Source organism: Mirounga angustirostris, unplaced genomic scaffold (genome assembly GCF_029215605.1).
Source record: "Mirounga angustirostris isolate CCGP_5_RB_7025 unplaced genomic scaffold, mMirAng1.0.hap1 SCAF_5, whole genome shotgun sequence".
Classification (NCBI taxonomy): Eukaryota; Metazoa; Chordata; class Mammalia; order Carnivora; family Phocidae; genus Mirounga; species Mirounga angustirostris.
The window spans coordinates 4818628-4841311 of record NW_026991713.1 but is presented as its reverse complement, the minus strand read 5'-3'; the positions used below and the strand labels follow the sequence as shown (position 1 = coordinate 4841311).

The 22684-nt window shown below is 60.4% G+C and overlaps 1 protein-coding gene across 2 annotated transcripts in view; it reads left to right on the top strand.

Moving 5' to 3' along the window:
• The window catches only part of PRR5 (proline rich 5), a 52629-nt gene extending 31440 nt beyond the window's left edge, over positions 1 to 21189 (top strand). For both annotated transcript variants that reach the window (XM_054506733.2, XM_045872355.3), the window contains 7 exons: positions 1150 to 1230; positions 6457 to 6505; positions 7583 to 7640; positions 12313 to 12404; positions 12835 to 12975; positions 16356 to 16491; positions 18094 to 21189. In XM_054506733.2, the coding sequence (XP_054362708.1) occupies positions 1150 to 1230; positions 6457 to 6505; positions 7583 to 7640; positions 12313 to 12404; positions 12835 to 12975; positions 16356 to 16491; positions 18094 to 18569 (1033 nt within the window). In that variant the 3' untranslated portion in view covers positions 18570 to 21189. The remainder of the gene's footprint in view (positions 1 to 1149; positions 1231 to 6456; positions 6506 to 7582; positions 7641 to 12312; positions 12405 to 12834; positions 12976 to 16355; positions 16492 to 18093) is intronic.
• The last annotated feature ends 1495 nt before the right edge of the window (positions 21190 to 22684 follow it).

Sequence of the window (22684 nt, the reverse complement as noted above, 5' to 3'; positions counted from 1 at the left end):
CAGTGGCCGGGGCCTAGGCAGAGGGCGGTGGAGCCTCCCAGACCCGGTTCTCGCCCTCAGGAGTGTGTGGCCGGGCGAGGGTGTGTGCTAATAGGAAGTAAATCAGCAAAGTGCCAGGATAGGAGTCTCCCTGGGGAAGGGAGGGGGTCAGGAGGGCTTCTTGGAGGAAGTGGCTTCTGAGCTCAGTCTTCAGTATGAATAGCTGCTTACCTCGTATTTGGGGAAGGGAAGGGCCGTGCAGGCAGAAGGGGCAGCGGGTGCAGAGACCCAGAGGTGTGGTAGCGTCTGGCAGATCCAGCAACTCCGAGACTCGAGTGTAGGATGCTCCGGCATGCAGGGAGGGGCCATTCCTGACAAGCCTCGAATGCCATGTCCAGGCCTTGGGCTGTATCTGCAGGGCAGTGGATGCCTCACAAGACCCTGGTCAGGGAAGTGACTGGGGGCAGTGTGGAGGCGGGCTGGTGTAATCAGGTCCAGGCACGCAAGGAGGGGCCCTGGCTAGAAGGGAGGGGAGGGGTGCAGCGGAGCTCTAGGAGGTAGAAATGGATCTGACTTCAGGAACTTTGGCTTTGGAGGGTGAGGGAGAGTCAAGGATGAATTTTGCCCGGGGCTCTATGCTCTTGGGGTTTATAGACAGTGATAGAAACAATTTAATCAAATCACACAGAAACATGTGGTTACACAGTGACCAGTCTGTAAAAGTGGGCAACAACATGTGATCTAAAGGGAGCAGATAGTGGAAGTGGGAGAGGACCAACCAGGAGAAAGGGCACATACAAAGGCCCTGTGGCTGGAGGCCACTTCCCCAGTGGGGCCCATAACACAAGCGTTCAGTGCTCAGGGACACCAGGAGTCAGGAGGGGCTGGCTCAGGGGCACCTGGAAGCCCCTGGTAGGTGTGGGTTGGGATACGTTACAGGGTGGGACAGGTGATCAAAGGTATCCTTGGGAAAAGAGGGTTCAGGAACAAGGGAAGGGGAGCAGAGTGTGTGTAGGCCGCAGAAGACATCCTGGAGAGGTGACGCTTAATGACTGAGCCACCCAGGCGCCCCTGACCAGGCCCACTTCTGTTCCTCCAGCCGAGCAGGGTGGGCTGCTGCAGAGAGGGGTGGTGGGGCCTCGATGACACTCCTCTTTCTCCCACCCACAGCATCCACAACGGGGTCATCGCCGTCTTCCAGCGCAAGGGGCTGCCCGACCAGGAACTCTTCAGCCTCAACGAGGGCGTCCGGTGAGTGGCCATGTTGTCCTGGGCCCGAGAGTGGCGGGGAAGGCTGTGTCAGGGCGGAGGTCAGCCAGGCCCTGCTCCCCCAGCCACACCTGAGATGCCGCCCTTAACAGCCACAGCGGGCAGTGACCGCGGGGCCACACGCGGGCCTTGACTGCGGGCCCTGGTCGTGTGGCTCTTGGGCCTGGTGGAACTTCACCCCGACCTGTCCTGAGCACTTTCTCTTGAGGGGAAGCAGGGTGGGACTTGGACAGGGGCTCGAGATAACGCCCACATTCCCCGCTGGTGTTGAACATCATGAAGGATATTATTCTGTTAAAGAGGAAGGACCCACCTGCCTAATGACGGGAGTGTCATTCCCGGAAAGGCAGTTACAGCCTGGCCGAACGCCCCTCATTTCCTGTGGATGGCCAAGCAGTGAGCACTGGTGAGGGAGCCCAGGACGGACCAGCTCCTCCGAGCTGCCACTGTGAGCCGGGTGCCATCCGTCACTTGGAGGGAACCTGCAGGGCCAGCCCCGTTAGTCCTGCTTTGCGGTGGAGGAGGCTGAAGCTCAGAGAGGTCAAGACACTTGCCTGCCTGGGGTCACACAGCTGCCTCAAGAAGGCATTTCCTACCTCTGTGCTGTTCCCTTCCCGCCCTGGCCTGTGCTACCCTGTCCCTGTGTCAGTATCTGGGAAAAGTAGGCAGCCTAGCTTCTCACCAGCTCAAGATGAGAATGAAGGATAATGGGGACAGGGATCATATTCCTACAGGGCTCCCCAGCCCAGTGTGGCAAAGCTGAGAGGGGCCTTACAGACAGGTAAACTGAGGCCCAGGGAGGGAAAGGGGCAGCTGAAATCACAGAGCAGGAGCTCGTTGCCTCTCCTGGGCCCCCTACGTGTGACCCGCCCAGGGGGCCCTGCTTTTCTCGGGCTCCTCGGCTACCCATTTTACAGGTTGAGGAACTGAGGCAGAGGTCACATGCTGCGTGTGCTCACAGGGCTGGTCAGTGGAGCTGGGACTCGGGTCCCTGACCCCAGGCCTTGTGGGTCCCTCGGGACCGCCCCCTGCCCAGCCCCCACCCCCTCTTCTCTGTCACGTGGCCATGTTAAATCAAGTGACTTTATGCGCGATGCCCATCACTGGATTAGCCGTGATCCCACAAGAGAGCCTGGTGACAGGAGCCATTGATGGTGCTGTCACCTGAATGTTCCCCTCGGTTCTCGGGGCTGGTGGTGAGACGGGCGGGTGGGGGCGCTCCTCGGCTGGGCCCAGGCAAGGCTAAGTCCAGGGAGGTGAGTAGTCACAGGATCCTGATGTCTGGCCATCACCCTTTCTTTCCCGTTTTTATATACATACGTGTATACATTGACGTATAATCCAGTCTTAAAACGTACATTTCAGTGGTTTTTAGCATATTCACTGAGCTGTGCAGTCCTCACCACTGTTTGATTCCGGAACATTCTCACCTACTTCCCCCCCCCCCCCATAAAAGCCCGTCCCCATTAACAGTCACTCCCCATCCCTCCTCCCCCAGCCCCTGACAAATGGCAATCACGTGTCTGTCTCTATGATTTGCCTCCTATGGATGTTTCTCATACATGCAATCACCCAACATGCCCGTGGCCTTTGGGGTCTGGCTGCATCCGTGTAGCTGGACACCTTCAAGGGTCATCTGCTTCGGAGCCTGTGCCCGCACTTCATTCCTTCCTGTGGCCAAATAATATTCCACGCTAGGAAAACCACATTCCGTGTATCCGTTCACCTGCTGCTAGACGTCTGGGCCACCCCTCCTCCCCCCCCCCCCCCCCGGGCTGTAACGCATACGGCCCTGAACGTGCAGTGCAGGGCTTTGTGCGGATGTGCGGCTTCGTTTCTCCTGGCGCCACACCCGGGGTATGCATGGCAGCTGCTTCAGCCTCCCTTCCCACTAGCTGAGTCTGAGCGGCCAGCCCCCCAGCTTCTGACCGGCACTTGCTCCTCTTGGGGGTTTGTATCTGCCAGCACTGTGGGTGTGAGTGCCGTCTCATGGTTGGGGTTTGCAGTTCCCTGATGACTAATCACAGGAACATCTTTTCCCGGGCTCGTTGGCTATCTGTATATCCTCTTCGGGGAAATGTCTACTTGGCCCGTTTTTAAACGGGATGACTTATCTCTTCCTTGTTGAGTCGCGGGAGTTCTTTATATATTCTGGATCTAGACGCTTACCAGGTTCTGATTTGCACAGCTGCTCTCCCATCCGTGGGTTGTCTCTCGCATTTCCGGCAGTGTTCTCTGAAGCATGAAAGTTTTTGATGACGTCCAGGCTGCTGATCTCACCTCTCTCTTGACCTGTTCCTTTGACCACCTTCTCCTAAGGCCCCAAAACAGACACACTTGGCATAATAGTTTTCCCAGGTAGAGACTAAGTCACTCTGCATTGCAGAGGACACCTCTTTTCCCCGTTTCAGATGTCATTGCCCCTGAAGGACTCCTCATGCACCCCACCTTCTTTTTTTTTTTTTTTTAGATTTTATTTATTTATTTGAGAGAGAGAGAATGAGAGAGAGAGAGCATGAGGGGGGGAGGGTCAGAGGGAGAAGCAGACTCCCCACCAAGCAGGCAGCCTGATGTGGGACTCGATCCCAGGACTCCAGGATCATGACCTGAGCCGAAGGCAGTCGCTTAACCAACTGAGCCACCAGGCGCCCGCACCCCACCTTCTTAAACAGAATCAGGCCCCAGGATGCCCTGGTTGTGCTCAGCTGTGAAAGGCCTCTTGCCCCATGCCCAGTGGTCCAGGCTGCTCTGCGTTCTCGGGCCTGTCCTGACCGTGCAGCTGCTGCCAGGGTGTCTCCCTGGGGCCAGGAGAATCATCTGGAAGCTTATGGGCAGGAGCTCGGCCACCTGCTCTGCTCCTGAGAGGCCCCTTCTCCTGCCTCCTGGGCTCTGGCTGGGATGCAGATCATCTGGCCGTGCCCCAGCTCCAGCCCGATGTCCCACTGGCCTTGCGGCTCCCAGGAGCCAGCAGGCCCATCTGGACAGGGTGGCCCTGGCCTCGGTCTCTGCCCCCCCAGCCCCTTTCTGTGGCTGTCCGTCTCCCCTCAGATGACACCCGGGCTGTTCCCCCTGCAGTGCCTTTCCCAGGTGGTGTCCCGGGGTGCATAGGCTGGCCTGAAGCTCCCCTAAGGATATGGGAGTAAGCTAACCAGCAGGCCCCACAGGGACCTCACTTCTTGCCCCCCAGGGCCTCAGTCTCCACATCTGTGGAATGAGCGTGGTTCCCCTCATCGGCAGCTGGGAGATCCTCTGGGCACAGCACAAATTGGGGGATGCTTGGCTGGCCATGCCCCTCGCCCTTGCTCAGGGGCTCATGTAGTGAGTTAAGAGGAATGTCAGGAGGTAAGGGGAGCCCCCGGGCAGCCAGCAGTGGGGCAGAGGGTCTGCTAGGCCCTGAAGGAGACATTCATTCATTCATTCATTCATTCATGTTCATACTCACTGTCACTGACTACGGGCCAGGGAGAGGGTGAGGAGGGCTTTACTGAGCACCTGCTGTATATACCAAGTGTAAGCCATGGTCTCACTTGACACCCCAGACCCTCCTTCTCCACCTTCTGGCATGTCTCGGGCGCCAGATGAGGGTGCTGGAGCTCAGACAGGGGAGGGGACTTGCCCAGCATCACACGGTGGGCTGGCGGCATTGGGGCTGGCCCTCTGGCCCCTCACAGGCTGAGGGGACTCACCCAGACTCAGCCTTGGCCTAAGAGAAGACCCTTTCTCCTTGCCTTTTGCTCTCTGGACTTGCCCAGAGTGGCCCCTTGTGTCATGCATGTGGTGACCTTGAGATAGACACTGAGCTTGGATGTGGGGGTCACACAGGAGCTGAGGTCACGTTTGGTCCTTGGAGGTGCAGATGATTGGGAGAAGGTAGAGAGACTGTGGCAGGGGGCTGACCACAGGGGCCGCTGGCTTCACATCCCCTCGCTGTCGCAGGTGGAGCTCAGCGTGGTGAGTGTCGCCACCGTTAACCTGACGGTTACTTGGGGACGGCGTCGGGCTGTGACTTGGGATTGGTCCTGTGCTAAGAGAAGCTGCCGGCCAGGGGTTGGGGACAGGGCCCCGGGGCTGCCACCAGACAGCCGAAGGTGCTCTGACCCTCAGGGTCCTCACTCATCCCATCCAAGGACACCAGGACCACCTGTCAGGCTGTCGTGAGCTTCGCTCTGTGACTGGCCTGATGTGGCCGTGGCCCCTGAGAGCTGCTCAGGAAACGTGGCCCTCTTCGTGTCCCCACCCCATCTTCTCTGCACCTTCCCGATCCTTCCCGAAGCCCCAGGTTCCAGGGATGCCTGCTGCTCAGCTCCTGGGGTGCTGGTCACCTCACACAACCCGCCTGCCCTCTGTCTGCTTCACTTAGCCCCCAGGCCCCCATCCCCAGTGGGGACAGCCAGTCCTGGGGGTCCCGCTTTCAGCACCAGGAAGGTAGAGCGTAGCCACCCCTAAAAGGCCTTTGAGGACCAGAGCACCCTCTTCACGGGTATGGGGGTGGTGAGTTCAGTGCCCCCCAAGTGTGCACGCGCGTGCTCACACACACACAGCTCCAAGGCTGACCAAGATGAGAGGGGAGGTCGAGTGTTGGGCCGAACATTGACAGTGCCCAAGTGTTTCAGGTCTGGACCAGGACGCCCACCATTCTTTCAGCCCCCAGAGGTGTGCGGTGCAAAGAGCTGTCAACCTCAGTAAAAAGGACGAGGTTCTGACCCTGACTTGCTGTGCTCTGTGTGGCCTTGGACAAGTCACTGGACCTCTCTGAGCCTCCCTTGCCTCGCTTGTAGAAGGGAACCGGAATGAGCACCTGCTGCTGGGTTGACGGAGTACAGGAGGGCCGTGAAGATGCCCTCGGGAGCCATGCTGCCTGCTCGGGGTGCGGGGTGGGGGGGAGCGGAGGGTTGGAGGCCCAGCACTGCCAGTGTCTCCCTGAGGACGTGACAGATGCCGTGGCCCTCACTCTTGCTGTGGGGAGCCTTCAGCTTCTGCTTGTGTGAAATGGTGGTGGGAGCCTACAGAGCCACAGCTGAACAGGACAGGGGCCCGGGGACCCCCCACCCCCCCAGCCCCCTGCTGGGACGGAACTGACGGCGCGTGCCCACCCTTCACGCCGGGCTGAGTAGGTCGGCCTCCCAGCTGCCCTGGTGACCCCCCTGTCAGCACCCGTGGTCTCTGAGCCCTGCTGTCCCTCACTGTCCTGTCCCCTCCCGCCCACAGGCAGCTGCTGAAGACGGAGCTGGGGTCCTTCTTCACCGAGTACCTGCAGGTGGGTGGTCTGTGCTCTCGAGCAGGCTGGGGTTGCTTTCTGAGCTGGCCAGAAAGGACAGGGGTCACCTACTCTCCGTGGGTACATGGAGCGCTAGGTTCCAAGGACTGCCACGCCACCATGACTCAGTTTCCCCGTCTAGCCAGTGTGGCCATTATGCAGGTTAATGATAACGATGCGGGTGAAGTCTTCGTGCTGTGCGTACCCCGGCACGTGGCAGGACGTAGGGCTGGCTTTGTTCAGGGTCATTCACCTCCTGGAGTACAGGGTGGGCTCGCAGACGTCCACGTTTGCGTCACTGCACGGCCCCAGCGCCCTGAGCCACACGGTGATGCCGTTGGCCTGGCATCAGCATCGAGAGGCCGCTCTGGTCCAGGCCGTGCCTTACTTTGCATTTGTCACACCTCCTTGGGCCAACAAGCCTGCAGAGTCCACGCACACACGGCCAGGAAGGAAGGGCGGGGAGCAGTGGCGGGGGTGGGCTTCGAGCGAGGGCCCACCCGCCGGCAGAGGGGCCTCCTCTCACGCGGGGTCGGGGTTGGCAGAACTCACGTGCAGTGCGCCCGTTTAAAGTGCACGGTTCGGGGGCCTTCAGTGTCCCGACACCGCTAATTCCTGGGTCAGTCCGCGCTTCGCTCCTTTTTTGCAGCCGTGTGAGATTCCAAGTCCAGAGACACTCCTTGTGTCTGTCCACCCATGGGGGACGCTGGGGACGCTTCTACCTTCTGGCTGCTGGTGGCGGTGCTGAGCCCACCAGGTGTCATTCTCAGCCCAGACGCCTGGGGCAGCGTGACAGCATGACCCCCGCACTTGGGGCGTCAGGGTTCACACCCCAGGGCTTGAGGCAGGGGGCCCCTCTTGCTTGAAAGGCCTTCCTCCATCAGGGACTGCGAAGGCGGCCACCTGCCCTGCTCGGCTTGTCTCTGAGGGGCCGTCGCTGTCCTCCCAGGGCGAGTTGAGGTTCAAGCTCTACCGGAAACAGGCTGGGGGGTGGGGGGACATGGGTAAGAGCCCCCGCCCCGGGCCTCGGTTGCCGGCTGGGGGGGCAGTAACGGCTTGCCTGTGTGTGCTTTTCAGAACCAGCTGCTGACGAAAGGCATGGTGATCCTGCGGGACAAGATCCGCTTCTATGAGGGTGAGTGTGGCGGCCCCGCAGCTGGGACCGAGTGTGGGGATGCGCCGCATGCCGGTGTCCCTGCTGGGACGTGTGGCCCTCCCAGCCTTGCCTGTGTCCCCAGGGCTCCAGGTGGGAGGGCAGCAGGGGCAGCAAGGCCAAGATCTGACCCCAGGAGGGGACCTTAATAGGGAGAGCATCTGCTCCCCCACCCCCACCCCGCAACTTGCTGGAGCCCAGGAGGGCTGAGACATCAAGGAAAAGGCTCTGCCTCCCCTCACTGCTCCTGGGGCCTTCTCGTGCCAGTGAACCCCATCTCAGCATCTTGGGAGAACCCCCCAACAGGACCTTTGAGGACCTATTGTTGCCCTGATGTTCCTGAAGGAGGAGGTGGGAGCCAGGGGCTGTCCCCTGGCTGGAAGGAGCTGCCCCATCAGAGTTTGGGGCCTGAGCCTGGTGCTGGACCTTCTAGACGGGTTTTCTCTTTTAATGCTCCTACCCACCCACGAGGCCTTCGGGTCCCTGTGCCCATTTCATAGCTGGGAGCAGCGTAATGATGGCAGGCGATTTGTCTGCAGCCACACTGTGAGTAGAGGGTGGGGGTGCGTTCGGGCCCGGGCCAGCCTGGCCCCAGCGCACTCGCCCTTGGCCCTTCTGGAGGCCCGCGAGCTCCAGCGCCAGGGGCAGCGACCGAAGCGTTGTCTCCTTGTAGGAGTGAATCGGCAGAGAGAGAGCTCAAATTACGGGAGGGCCCAGCTCAAACCCCAGTACCTCCGCTAAGGCCTGTTTGTGCCAGTCCCTGTGCTCAGTTCTGGCTCCGTGAACACTGGTTGAGCATCTCCTGTGCACCAGGCCCTGGGCACTTGCTTACTCTCTGCTAGACCGTCCTGAGTGTTCTCCGGCTCCTAACTCAGGCTCTCCCAGCAACCCTGCACGAGACACATCACTGCAGCCGCTGCACATACAGGGAAACTGAGGCACCGGGGCCACACGACCCTGTGTGGCAGCCTGGTTCCACTGCTGCTTCCGTTCTTTCTTCGATCCTTACTCTGACCTTACAAAGAAGGGGTGTTAGCCCATTTCGCGGAGGAGGACACAGGTCAGTGGCCTAGTGTGCTCTGGATGAACTCAGCTGCGTGTCCCCTGCTCTTTCTGCGCCTCCCGCTTCTATCATCTGGGAAGCTCTGAGGCAGGAGCCTGGGAAGGCCCACCAGAACCACAGTCGAGGGGAGGGAGAGGCACAGACCGCCAGGGATCGAGGCTGGCTTCCTGGAGGAGGCGGCAACGGAGTCCGGCAGTCAGGGCAGTGAGGATCTGGCACCTGGCAGAGATGCCCTCCCACGCCCCTCTACTTACTCGGCACATTCCAGCAGTGCCTCTGCCTCCCACCGGCTCCGGCCTAGGGGAGCTGGGAGCTTCAGAGAAGAGCAGCTTTGTGCAGCTGAGTCAAGCCCTGCCTGCAGCAGCCGTGCCCGCCAGGCCACCCAGCGGGGAGTGCCAGCCCCGTCCAGCCTCCCCAGGCCTTGGGGCCAGGCACGGAGCCCCAGTCTGGGGGCCACAGGCCTTGGCCTCCAGTTCCCATCCAGCCACAGACCTCAGCCTCAGTGTCCCAATCTTAGAACCGTGGGGTTGGATGGGCTCCACCCATGTGCTCACTGTGGGTCAGGCCCCAGCTAGTCTCTGGGGGCCTGGAAATGGAGGAGATCCAGCCCTGCCTAGCAGGGACTGACAGTCCAGTTGGGGACACAGAGTGGACCAGACAGTGACAATTCAGGGTGATGAATGTCAGGGTGAAGGGAAGCCCCGGGGAAGGAAGGGTTAGTTCCCTCTTGGCAGTCAGGGAGGACTCCATGGAAGCAGTGGTCCTTGAGTCAGGCCTCAGAATGTGGTCTGTCCTGGAAGACGTTTGGCCCTTCAGTCCATGCCAGGGGGACAGTTGCTGATGCCGCACCCTAAGGGGTGGCCTTTGGAGCCTGTCGCATCCACCTCCTGCCCTGGTTTGGCTCCCAGGGCAGCTCTTCCTTGAGACCGCTCCCTGTGGCCAGCCACGTCCTCACCTGTGCTTCTGCTGGAGGGTGGTGGGTGACCTCACGTGGCCAGCCCCAGGACCTTGCCGCCTGCCCCCACTCCAGCCTCCAGCCTCCAGCCTCCAGCCAGGCCTTGGACATCAGCTCCTGAGCACAGCGATTCCTGGAAACAGGAGGCCTGGAGGGACAGCCTTGACGTGGAGTCTCCCTCCCAGACCACGCCTAAGGCTATGGTTCCGTGGTCTCCAAGCCTGGCTTACAGGAGGGGCTCTGGCTGCCGCCAGGTTGACTCCTCAGCGGCCAGACACCCGAGGACTCCAGGGAGGAGCTCGGGGGCTCCTGCAGGCTCCAGGCCTTGGGCTTGGCCCTCTCTTGTCCAGCAGGAATCCCAGCCTGTTACAGGCCATCTGGCCAAACTCCCCAGTGGCCTTGACATGCCGGCCCGTGGGCCTGACTCCACTGGGCCGTCGTCCTGGCTAGCTCGCCTCCTCGGAGCTCCTGCTGTGGCCTTTTCCACTGCCCTGTGGTCGTCATGGGGCTAAGACCCGAGCCAAGATCAGCCTGGTGCGCTCCAGTCTCCCGGGCCCTCAGCACTTGGACTGAACAGAGGAAGACAGATGGTCCCGCCCGCCAGGGGAGAACCTGGGTTCTGCTGAGCTTCCGCACGGACACGGCCCACACAGGCCCACCGGTGGCCATGCCCCCAGCCGACACTTAGTGAGCACTTGCTACGTGGCAGCTTCCTGCCCAGTGCGCGCGAGGACGTTCACACCCATCTTACGGAGGAGCACACTGAGGCCCTGGTTGCCGGACTCCCCGAGGGTCCTGATGCTGTTGCCTCAGACAGCCCTGCCACCCCCCTCGCCTGCAGCCCTAGGCCACGGGCCCCAGTGGAGAACTTGGCCGGTGGGCGAGGCCGTGCTTCCTGGCCTCGGTCAGTGTGCAGCTCTGATGGGGCCTCAAGGCAGTGTTTTACAACCTCTGCTTCCCACAGCATTTCCGTCCCGTGGGCTGGAGAGCAGCCTGCGGGCGCCGGCCTGGCCCGTGCCCAGAGCCACCCCACGGCCAGCCCGGGGAACTGAGCCGCCTTTCTTCTTGCCAGGGACGGCGGGGACCTGAAGGGACCTTTGTACAGGCAGAGCTCCGCGGGCGGCGGCACCCACCCACCCTGGGTTCTGCAGAGCTAGGCGTGGGCCCCCAGGGAGGGTCGGGAGCTGGCTGCCGGGCAGAGAGCCCCAGTGCCGGCAGATTGGCCACGCTCAGAGGCCACAGCACCCTGGCCTCCCGCTGGGCTGGATGGGCTTCCTGGGGCCGCCCCCAGCAGGCTCCCCTCCCAGAGCCCCCAAACCTACACAGACTTGGGCCTTAATGGGCAGGGAAAGTGTGGGGCCCAGAGCCCAAGGAAAGTAAGAAGAGGTGAAGGCCTTTGTCTGGCTCCCTGATTCCCATGGAAGCCTCGAAGCAGTATAGTCTGGGACGCCGGCCCGCATGTGGCACTTCACCTCCTCACCCAGAGACCCCCAGCACACCCAGGTTTTCTCCACCAGTCCTTAGTCTGACTTCCAGGTGGGGGTCCCACCGAGCAGCAGAGGCCTTGGGCAACATGTCCTGGGACCTGCTTATCCCAGACACAGCAGCTTTCTGTTCATTCCAGGCAGAAGGGCTGAGGGTTTAGCACTTTGCATTTCCTGGGGGAGCCCCGACCCAGCTCGGGGACACCTCATCTGTCCTCATCCCTCAGGGGCTGCCCACCCTGAGGATGGCATGCTCCTTCTGCAGGGCTGGCAGAAATAACCCAGAGCTTGACCAAATGGCTGCTTTTCACACATCTGCTTGTGTGGATCCCACACTGAGGATGTCCATCAACCTGGCAAACCCAGCCTCCTAAATCAGCTTGGGTAGCACCTCCTCCAGGAAGCCCTCCCGGCCTGATCCTCTCCACTTTTACTGCTTCCCTTCCCTACCTGGGACATGCTGTTCTTGGACGTGGCCTCCCTGGCTCCCCAGATCCCACCCCAGGCAACCCAGGGTGGCAGGGACCAGGGCCCTGGAGGAAAAGGACCTGAACCTCTCAGAGGCTCTGTTTCTTGGTCTGCCCACTGAGGTCACCCCTTCAATGGGATGATGATTGTGCTCATAGTTGCCATTGAGGGTCCTGCTTCCCTGTCCTGGGCTGGGCCCCCAGTACCCAGTGCAGGTGCTCTGCAAATGCCTGCATGGGTGGACGGATTCCCCACCTGCTGGCGGCAGAGGGGGGGCGGGTCACCATGGGAATCGGAGGAGATGGCTGTGTGTGGCAACTGCCGTCAGGCGTGGGGGGCGCTCCTGTGCGGGTCTGGTGTGGGATGAAGGAATGGGAACCAGCAGCCAGTGCTTACGAGCTCTTCCTCTGCCCTGGACCCCGTCTCCGCTCATTTCATCCCCACAGCCCTGGGAGGTCGGCTCTCTCGCTGTCCCGTTTTATTAATGGGGAAATTGAGGCACAGGGAGACTACACCGTGGACCCCCGACCACAGAGCTGCTAAGTGCTGCGTGCTATCGACCTGGGGGCAGGGGGGCACCTCCAGGGCCCGGAGCCCAGCCCTCAGCTCCCGTGTCTTCCTGCGGACGGGCGAGAGGACTCCGGCCTGGGAGGGGTGAGCAGTGATGGCTGTCTGTACCCACAGGACAGAAACTGCTGGACTCACTGGCAGAGACGTGGGACTTTTTCTTCAGTGACGTGCTGCCCACACTGCAGGCCATCTTCTACCCGGTGCAGGTGAACGGCCCCTGCAGCCGTGGGACCCCCAGGGCCCAGGCGACCGCCCATCCCAGCCTTGCTGCACGGTGCCCCCAGCCTGGGGATAGGCACGTCCCTGGACCTCTCAGAACCGCTTTCCACCCACAATTTGGAACGAAGGACGGTCCCCTCCTACAGGCCCTATAAAGCCCTGGGCAGCACATAGTAGGCCCTGCCCAACACACCAGAGGGGCTTGGTTTGTGCCAGTTACCCTTTCCTTGCCTGAGGAAGCTGACTGGGGCCTCTCCTTGGGACAGGGGTCATCCAGGGAGGAGGATGGGGCGGAAGGGGGCCCGATGGTCTATGAGGCTGTATACCTGGGATCTGGTCCCAGATCATCGGATGTGGAGGGAAGTGGGGGTTTCATGTGACGGCAGCAGGGCAGGGCACGGCCTTCTGTGTCTGCAGGGCAAGGAGCCGTCTGTGCGCCAGCTGGCCCTCCTGCACTTCCGGAATGCCATCACCCTGAGTGTGAAGCTGGAGGATGCGCTGGCCCGCGCCCACGCCCGCGTACCCCCTGCCATCGTGCAGATGCTGCTGGTGCTGCAGGTGCGTGGGGCCCTGAGGGGGCCACTGTGCACTCCTGTGGCAGGAGCATCCCTGGGCCCAAGGCTGGGCTCCCCAGAGGCGGAGCCTGAGGCGAGGATCTGGGTCCATGTGACTTGTCAATGGAGAGACTCTCAGGAGAAACCCGGAAGGAGAGAGGGAAGCAGGAGGAGCCCAGAAGGTGTTGGGGGAAGATGGGAGTTCAAGAGAAGCAGGCCTCAACCTCATCCCATGGGGAGCCCAGGAGTGTGAAGGGGCCCAGAGTTGTCCCTCGTGGGCAGGGGCTGTTGGTCACCCCCCCACAGTGGTTCCAGATGTTTCTGGTGTGGATGGATTTCACCCGACAGAGCAACTTTGGGAAGGGGGCAGGCACAAGCTGGGGATGAGTGGCCTGCCCAAGACAGCAGGGGATCTGATGGGCCACCAACAGCCTTTACTATAAACAGGGCCTTTTGCAAACTACTGCATCCCGTCACCACCCCATTTTACAGGTGGGAAATGAGTCCTCGTTTGCCCAGAGCTAACGAGGCCTGGCCTCACCCACGTCTGACCGCTCCAAAATCCTGTTCGTTGTTCTGCATCCCCCCATGCACGTGGGTATCCTAAATTAGGGTCTGCAAGTTTGGTCCTAGGGTCCAGGGCAGCCAGTGAATATTCCGGAGCAAGGAAGGGCCTGATGAATGTGGAGGTCTGAGGGTCGAGGGACTGCGCTGGGCAGGAGCTGGTGGTCGTCCTGGCAGCGAAGCAGGGTGCTGGGCCTGCCACTGGGATTTGGAAGGATTTTAGGTGAGACCTGGCTGGGTTGAAGCAGGGGACCTCGAAGGACTTTGTTTCTCTCAGCCTCTTTCCACCTGTGTGACAGATTGAATTCCTGCCTGCAGGGCAGGTTCAAGGACAGTGGGGAGAAATGGTGTGGTGCTTCTGGGGGCCCACAGTGGCTGGACTGGGATTTAGAGCCGAGGAGGTCCCACCATGATCCCATGGAAGCACTGAGGTGGGTAGCCAGACTGGGGCGGTGCTGCCCCCTGGTGGCCTCTCTGCCTCACGCAGCTTCCTCCGCTTGGCCCCTTTGCCCCAAAGACTTGCCCTCCTGCCCCTTTGCTGTAGCCCCGCTCCCCACCTGGCCTGCACTTTGAGTGAGCTTGTCCCCACTGTTTTCGAGTCCCTGATGGATCTGAAGTCACAGCTGCTGGTTAGCATGTGTCGAGGGCCTATCATGTACCCCATGCTTCACAGGCAGAGTGACCATTCTTCTCCCAGGGAAGCCAGGGGAGCAGCTGTGCATCTGAGTGTTCACCAGTAATGCAGCCCCTGGGCCCCCATTCTCTCACTGTGCAGCAGGGGGCAGAGACAGACACCCTTTACAAGTCTGGGGAATGAAACAACGTGAAGTTCATGAACGCCCCACTGAGCGGAGCACCTTGTTCATCTGTTCTGCTATTGCTGGGGGTGGAGGTAGTTCCAGGGAATGTGGGGTCTGTAGTGATGGCTCCTCTTTCATTCCTGACGTGAGGAAATAGTGTCCTCTCTTTAGTAGTCAGCTTGGCTGGAGGCTTAGTGATGTTACTGGGCTTTTCAAGGAGCCAGCTTTTGTTTGCATCGATTTTCTCTAAGGATTTCCTATTTCAGTCTCATTGAGTTTTGCTGTTATTATTTCTCTTGTGCTTTCTTTGGACTTCATTCTCTTCTTTTTCTAGTTTCCCAAGGTAGAAGCTTAGGTTATTGACTTGCGGGCTTTCCCTTTACTAACATATCCATTTCATGCTACAGTTTCCCTCAAAGCACAGCTTCAGTGCATCCCATCAATGTGGATCTGTTTTCATTTTCATTTCATTCAAAACATTTTAAGATATTTGTTAAGATTTCCTCTTTGGGGGCACCTAGGTGGCTCAGTTGGTTAAGCGTCTGCCTTCAGCTCAGGTCATGATCTCAGGGCCCTGGGATCGAGCCCCAAGTCGGGCTCCCTGCTCAGCAGGGAGCCTGCTTCTCCCTCTCCCTCTGGCCTGCTGCTTGTCCTGCTTATGCTCTCTCTTTCTGTCAAGTAAATAAATAAAATCAAAAAGAAAAAAGATTTCCTCTTTGATCCATGGGTTATTTAGAAGTGAGTTGTTTGCTCTCCACATATTTGGGGATCTCCCAGTTATCTTCCTGTTCCCGATTCCTGGTTTCACATCACTGTGGCCTGAGAGCAGGCACTGTATGATTTCCTTTTAAATCTGTGAAGTTGCGTTTTGTGGCCCAGAACATGGTCTGACTTGGCAGGCGTGCCACGTGAGCTGCGGAGTGTGTGTTCCGCTGTCGTGGGGGGGAGGCAGTCTGATGGCGATTAGATCCCGTCGGTTGATGGTAGTGGTGAGCGCAGTGTGTCCTTCCCGGTTTTCTGCCTGCTGGTCTGTCTCCCCTAGTGGATTAACGATCTCTCCCGAGGTTCTAGCGGTTTTGCCTCACGTGGTCTGGTGCTCTGTTGTTAGGTGCAGGCATGTTAGGGGTTGTTATGTCGTCCCAGAGAATTGACCTCTGTATTGTTACATAGGGACGTTTTTGGCCCTTATGCCGTTCCTTGGACTAAAATCCACCCTGTCCGAAATTAACCTTGAAATTAACCTAGCTGCTCCGGCTTTCCTGTGATTGGAGTCAGCGTGGCACAGCTCTCTCAACCCTTTGCATTGATTGATTGATTGATTGATTGGAGGGAGGGAGGGGCAAAGGGAGAGAGAGAATCCTAAGCCGACTCTGTGCTCCCGGAGTCCAAGGTGGGGCTCGATCCCACGACCCTGAGATCATGACCTGAGCCGAAATCAGGAGTCGGCCCCTTAACTGACTGCGCTACCCGGGCACCCCTTGACCCTTTGCTTTTAGTCTGTGTGTGTTTTTCCAGTTGAAGTGGGTTTCTCGTGGGCGGTGTGGCGGGGAGCTCTCATACTGTCCAGAGCTGTCATCTAACATTCTAAGAGCATCTTGTGCTGTAAGCAACTGGCGGCCCCTCGAGGAGGGATGTCCCATTTCTTCGCGCTCACTAAGGGCCTACTGTGTGCCAGGCCTCTGCTGGGGGTGCTGGGGGCACAGAGCTTGCCCCCCATCAGCCAGACCAAGGCTGTCCTGTGGGCGGCTGCCTTCCTCAGGCTTTGGCTCTGATAGAACCGGAAGAGGTAGAGATCCCCTCAGAGCTCTGGACGAGGGGTGTCAGGGAGGAGAAGGTGGACAGGGCCTGGCTGGCCCTGGGGGGCAGCCTTTCCTGCCTGTAGCACTCCATGGGGTGAGGAGTGAGGGCAGGGGTCCCCAGGGGAGGCCTTTAGTGGTAACCATCGAGCTCAGCCTGGCTGGGCCAGGACAGCAAGGAACAGGCTGTCTAGTGACCACCCGCCTCCCTCCCTCTCTTGCAGGGGGTGCACGAGTCCCGGGGCGTGACCAAGGACTACTTGCGCCTTGAGACGCTGATCCAGAAGGTGGTGTCGCCCTACCTCGGCACCTACGGCCTCTACTCCGGAGAGGGCCCCTTCACACATTCCTGCATCCTGGGTAGGGCTTGACTGGGTCTTGGGCGGGGAGCTGGGCAACCTCCGGCCCCATCCACCTCTGCCCAGGGTCCAGGCCTCCCAGTGAATAGATGGCCACAACCAGATCCCACTGGGGATGTGCTTTTCGGTCATGCAGCAGACCTGTCCTGAGCATCCCCCAGCCCTGCTGTGTGCTAGGCCCTAGGCATGCGGGGTCTGGGGTCCCTCCTTCAAGAACTGAAGGGGACCTGTCAGGCTGACACCATATATGGTAATGTGATGACTCCCCTGAGAGCCCCACAGAGGCTTCTGTGTTCCCAGTGAGATCCCATCTGTGTTCAGTCCTGAAAGGCGGGAGTTGGCCAGCAGAGGGCACAGCATGTGCAAAGGCCCGGAGCCCAAGAAACCTAGCTTGTTTGGGGACTCAGGGGAGGAGAAGGGGAGGTGGGCGTCCTGAGGCAGCCTGGCCTGTCTGGCAGAAGCCCGCCATGTTGCTCCTTTAACAGACAGCCCATTGGTTCATTCACCTCTGTAAACCGAGCGCCTGCTGTGTGCCTGCCCCTGTTCTTGGCCATGGGGGATCAGCAGAGACCAAGCCCCACCCACGTGGGCTCTCAGGGCCAGGGAAGGCAGACCAATGAGTAAACAATCCCCAGATGCGTCTCCACGGGGACCCATACCCAGGTGATATGAGGGCCATGTGGGGGAAGGCCAGACTGGAAGTGACAGGTGAGCTGAAGGAGGAGGAGCCAGGCCTGGGGAGAGGTGCACAAAGACCCTCCTGGACTAGGGGCCCAGAGGCACAAGGGCTGCTTGGGAGTGCCCACCTACCTGCTGGTGTAAAGCCCAGCCACCAGGCAGGCCCCAGCAGCTGGAGGAGAGCTTTGAGCACCGCCCCCCCTCGACTCCGTCTGGTGCTGGACTCCAGGCCCCCGCTTGCTGGACAGGGTGCCTCTGTCTCTTGCCCTGGAAAGGCCCCTGAGCCGCTCACCGGGCTCAGCCCTGCCACATGGTGGTCGCTCTTTGGAACTGCAGGGCCCTGAGTGGGAGCCTGAGATCTGGCCCCCCCACCCAGTCCAGCCCCTGCGGCCATCCTTTTCTGGCCCCCCCACCCCCCCGGGGCACCCGCCACACTCCAAATAAAGCCCCAGCCCTGATCTTACCTCACGTGAAAAGACCCTGTGTCATCCCGCCCCCGCCCTGACACTTAACCACTACCTGACCTGTGGCCCACCCACATGGGTTTGTCCTCCTCGCCACACACCCTGGAAGTGCCGCAGATTGTTCACCTTTCCACAGGTGGGGAAACTGAGGCATGTGCACATTTGAACCAAGCAGCTGATTTGAGCCTCCCCCTCCCGCAGCGCAGACGGAAGAAGGGAGGAGGAAGACACATAGGGACAGACCCAGGGTCAGAGCCCTCTCACTTGCAGGGGCGTGAGGGGGCCGGGCCAAGGATCTGCGCCAATCGGGTTTTTCCCTGTGGCTGCCCTTTGTGCGGAGCTAAGCACGCAGTGGCTGCCGGCTAGCCTCTGGCCCCAGGAAGGGCCTGGACCACACGGGTGCCTGGGTTTGCCAAGTGGCCCCCGTGCCCGACACCTCGTCTGTCTGTCTGTCTCTGCAGAGAAGCACTTCCTGCGCCGCTCCCGCTCGGGGGATGTCCTGGCCAAGAACCCGGTGGTGCGCTCTAAGAGCTACAACACCCCACTGCTGAACCCCGTGGCAGAGCACGAGGCCGAGGGAGCAGCGCCCGGAGGCCCCGGCATCCGCAGGCACTCGGTCTCGGAGATGACATCCTGCCCCGAGCCCCAGGGCTTCTCCGACGCGCCCGGCCAGGCTCCCCCTGGGGCCTTCAGACCCTCTGTGGGCGCGCAGTCGGGGCCGTGCCCCAGCAGACTGTATCCCCCCGCCCAGCCCACCGAACCTGGCCCAGGCGCCGCCCGCCCCTCCCCACCCTCCTCCAGTCCGGAGAACCTGGTGGACCAGATCTTGGAGTCCGTGGACTCGGATTCGGAAGGGATCTTCATTGACTTTGGCCGGGGCCGGGGCTCGGGCACGTCAGAGTTTGAGGGGGCCGGGGGTCGGCAGAGCATCGTGTGACGGCCTCGCGTTTCTGCTGACCCCGTGTGTGTGTCTGGGGGGTGCGTGTGTGCAAGAGTTTTTTTACTCTGTCCCATCCGGTCGGCTGTGGGCCCTAGCCACTTTGCCCTTCCTGAGTCTCGGTTGGAAAAAGCGTCACTAGCCGAGCCCCTGGCCCTGCTCCGTTCGGGGTGTTGGCCGCTCCGCTGCCTCCCGCAGGTCACCACGCACACTCGTCAGCCCTGTGTGCACCGAACAGACCTGGCCTCCCACCCCCAGCCTGCCCCAGCCCACCAGCGTCCACACCCACGGAGACTGAATCCTGTGGCTTAGCCAGGCCTCCGGAACAATCCCCAGGGCAGTGGGGGTTGGTAGCAGACCCGCCTTCCCCCTTCCCACTCACCTCAGGCCACGGCATGACCTCCTGTGTGCCCCTGTCCCAGGCCCTCCTTGCAGCCTGTCCTCACTCTGCCCAGGGCGGCCGCGGGCAGGAAGAGGATGGAATAAAGCTGTGTGCCCCGATCCCGAGCTTGTGTCTGCGACGCCAGGCCCCAGACATCCTTCCCCGGTGCTCACCCTCAGATTGCCCCTCGCCTCGCTGGGGTCTCCCCTCCCCACTCCCAGGGCGGGCAGGCTCCTAGTGTCTGGTTTCTCTGTCCTGTCCTGACAGTGGGGCCCAGGGACCCTGGAACGAAGAGCTGGAAAGCTGAGTAGCCTCTCAGGAGTGGCTGGGACCACGGCGGAGAAGGGGCTCGCTCAAAGGGTCAGGGGTCAGCGTGGCCAGCAGGGGGAGAAGGGCACGTGAGGTTCCTTCTGGGCTGGGTGGGGGATGTTTTTTTGCACCCGGTTAGAAGCCAACGCTCTGACCCCGTTCAGAGTGCTCGCCTCCGGTGGAGTTTGTTTTCTTTTGGAGGTGGGGAGGGAGTACCCGGAGAGCAGGCCTAACGGAAGGGACCTGGAGAGTTCTGTGAGTCAGGTGGTCAGGGAGGGAAGGCTGATGCCTCACCTGATCCCAAATCACAGGGGCCACCAGCCCATGGGGATGGGCGGGAGGAGCCCCCTGCATGCGCGAGCTTCTGTCTACTAGGATTCAGTTCACGATGCGCATACGCGGTGGGGCAGCAGAACCACAAGGAGCTCGGTCTTGTCATTTGTGAGATGGGAGTGTACTGACTTCACGAGCTCCGTGGCCACCCAGGCCTCGGAGGGTGCTCCAGGAACAGGTGGGGGGCCCCAGGTAGGGGGCAGCTGGGCAGCTGGGAGAGCAAGAGTGAGTGACCCCAGCCTCCAGGGAACCGGGACTGGGAATTGGGCCGGAAGCCTGTCCCTGGTCTGAGAACCAAGGAGAATGGCCATTGGGCTGAGCTGATGGGGCTGAGATCCCTGAACGGCCCTCCGTGGCTCCCAGCTCCTTCATGGAAGCCAGGATAAGCCGGAGACCAGCTAACATTGGGGTGGGGAGGTGGGGGGACCATTACCAGCAGGGTCCCCTCAAGGCAGAAGGGCCAGGCAAAGGGCAGAAATGGCAGGGACCTGTCTGAGCTCTGCCCTCACCGGGGTGCTGGGCCCTCTGTTACCTCCCCACCTCCTTGTGTGAAGGGCTCCATTGTGGAGATCTGAGCGTCCCAGGCCTCTGGGGACTCCAGTGCCTTTGTGGGGACCCCTGAGCTCCCTGCCCTGACCTGAGGGAGGCCCCATACGCCAGCCAGTGGGGCCTCACCTGTGATGGGGAGGCTGAAGCCCCAGGAGGGCGAGTGCTGAGCCTGGGTCCTGAAGAAGCCGAGGGGCTCCTTCAGCTGGGGCTGCCCCGCACCCCCTTAAAGGAGCAGCTCATCGTCTGGGCTAGGAGCAGGTCTATGTGTTATATCCAGCCTTGTTCAAAAAATGTTTATGGTAATCTACGTCAAAACATCTTGTTATAAATTGGTAAATTACATGTGAACAATCAGGATCAGGGATTCTATAAATTAGGATAAAGGACCTGCTGCCGTAGGTGCCCCCCCCCAACCCACAGAACCTTTCACACACAGATATGTGGGCCATGGCCACCGGTGTCCCCTCCAAGAACCAAACTCCCTACAATGAAGGTCACGTCCCTGATCAGGTCTCACTTCGGCCACCAGGGAGCTCAGGCCGAGCCCCAAGCTGGCTGTGGCCAGTGTAGGCCTGTGGCTCTGTGTCTGCCCCAGTGGCCCACCATCCTCCCACCCCACCCCACCCCCGCCTCCAGTCTCTCCACCTGTTCCCTCGACGGGACTTGTCCCTGAAACTTCAGGGGTAGAAACGGGTGGTGGGACCAGAACCTTCTGCAGGCATTCCAGTTGTGCAGAAACCCATGTGTATGCAACCCCATGGCCTGGAAGGGAGCTGAGCGCAAGAGAGGCCCCCGGGGCTTTAGCTTCATGAGCTCTGGGAGACCTGCTCAGACAGAGGAGTCCGTGATTAGTCTGTCCCCCATGAGGAGGCTGCCTGTCCTGTCCCCGCTGAGTCCCCAGCCATAGGTCAAGGAGTCTGTTGAATGAGTGACATCATTGGTTAATAGTTGATTGTGCACAGCATCACCAGGGAACCTTCTCCGATGGAGCGTTTCCTATGCGTCTCCAGGGCTGGGCTGTGAGAAACCGTCTTACTGTTTTTGTCTTTGCTGTAGGTCCTCCGGAGATCGTCCTACCCCTGCCTCTCAGGTGTGGGGTCTCAGGCCCAGCCCACACCTGCCGATGCCGACTCTGCCCTTCAGCCAGATCCCGGGGGATCCGTGTGCCGTGACCCGCGCCAAACGCCGGAAGACCTCTCGTTCCGAGGCAGGTCTCCAAAAGTCTGAAATGAAAGTCCCCCTAAATAGTCAAAGTCAGTAGCGCTTCAGGCAAAAACCTGCCCAAACGCAGGCTGGGGAGCATCACGGTTGTGGAAATGGGACACCCGCTCTGCCCGGCAACCTCAACAGATGAAGAGGAGGGTGATGAGGGTGATGAGGGTGCAGGGTGATGAGGGTGGCCCCACAGAGGGCCACACAGATCTGGGGGAAACCAAAAAATCATCTTAAAAAAATTATCTGGGGAAACCCCTGTCCGCACGATAGAGAGGGGGTCCCACCCTCCATCTCGGGGGTCTTGACATGGTCTGTGTGACTCCTTCGGGCACCTGGGAGCCCAGGGACACTTTCTTAAAATAGCGTTTTTACAATAAAATACCTAAGATCACGAAGGAAACCACAACCAACTCTACTGAAACCACGACGTCCAGCCCATCTTTAAAATGTGTGAACAGGGGCGCCTGGGTGGCTCAGTTGGTTAGGCGACTGCCTTCGGCTCAGGTCATGATCCTGGAGTCCCAGGATCGAGTCCCGCATCAGGCTCCCTGCTTGGCAGGGAGTCTGCTTCTCCCTCTGACCCTCTTCCCTCTCATGCTCTCTGTCTCTCATTCTCTCTCTCAAATAAATAAATAAAATCTTAAAAATAAATAAATAAATAAATATAAATAAAAAATAAAATGTGTGAACAGCGGTATCCCCACCTCTCTACAGACGGGTCAACGGCCAGATCTCACACGGGGCCCGTGCTCACCGGGACATCAGAGTAGTCAGGAGCAGAGAGGATATTTCGGGGTCTCAGCACCCCCTGGGTGTGACGTGAGCCTCTGTGATCTCTGCTGGGACCAAACCTTGGGGGCTGCTCACGGGGCTGGGCTTTGTTGACTGTGCCTTTCACCGGAGGGAAGCTAACCAAGCTCACGAGCTCTTGTTTGTCCACGAGTTCTCGGCCCCCAAGTTTTACCCGCCCGCAGCGCAGGGAGTCTGAGGAGTGGCCCGTCTGGGCTGCCTCTCCCCGGCCAGCAGGGCCAGCACTAGGCAGCCAGAGGGGCTGCCCTCCCGTTGCCCGCCCAGAGCCCTCCGCTGCTGCCCGGTGCCCTGGGCGGAAGTGTCCCGCTTTGTGGCCTGGGCTGGAAGGCCCTTCATGGGGAGGCCTCTCTAGGCCGCCTCTGGCTGCTGGCTCCCCACGCTCGCCTCCCTCCTCCGTGGACGTACGGCACACACACCCTGCGTGCACACCCACGCGTGCACGCCCATACACACATGCACACACTCTCGCCTCCCTGAGGCCCTTTGCTGCTTCCTGCCTCCAATCTCTACCCGCCAT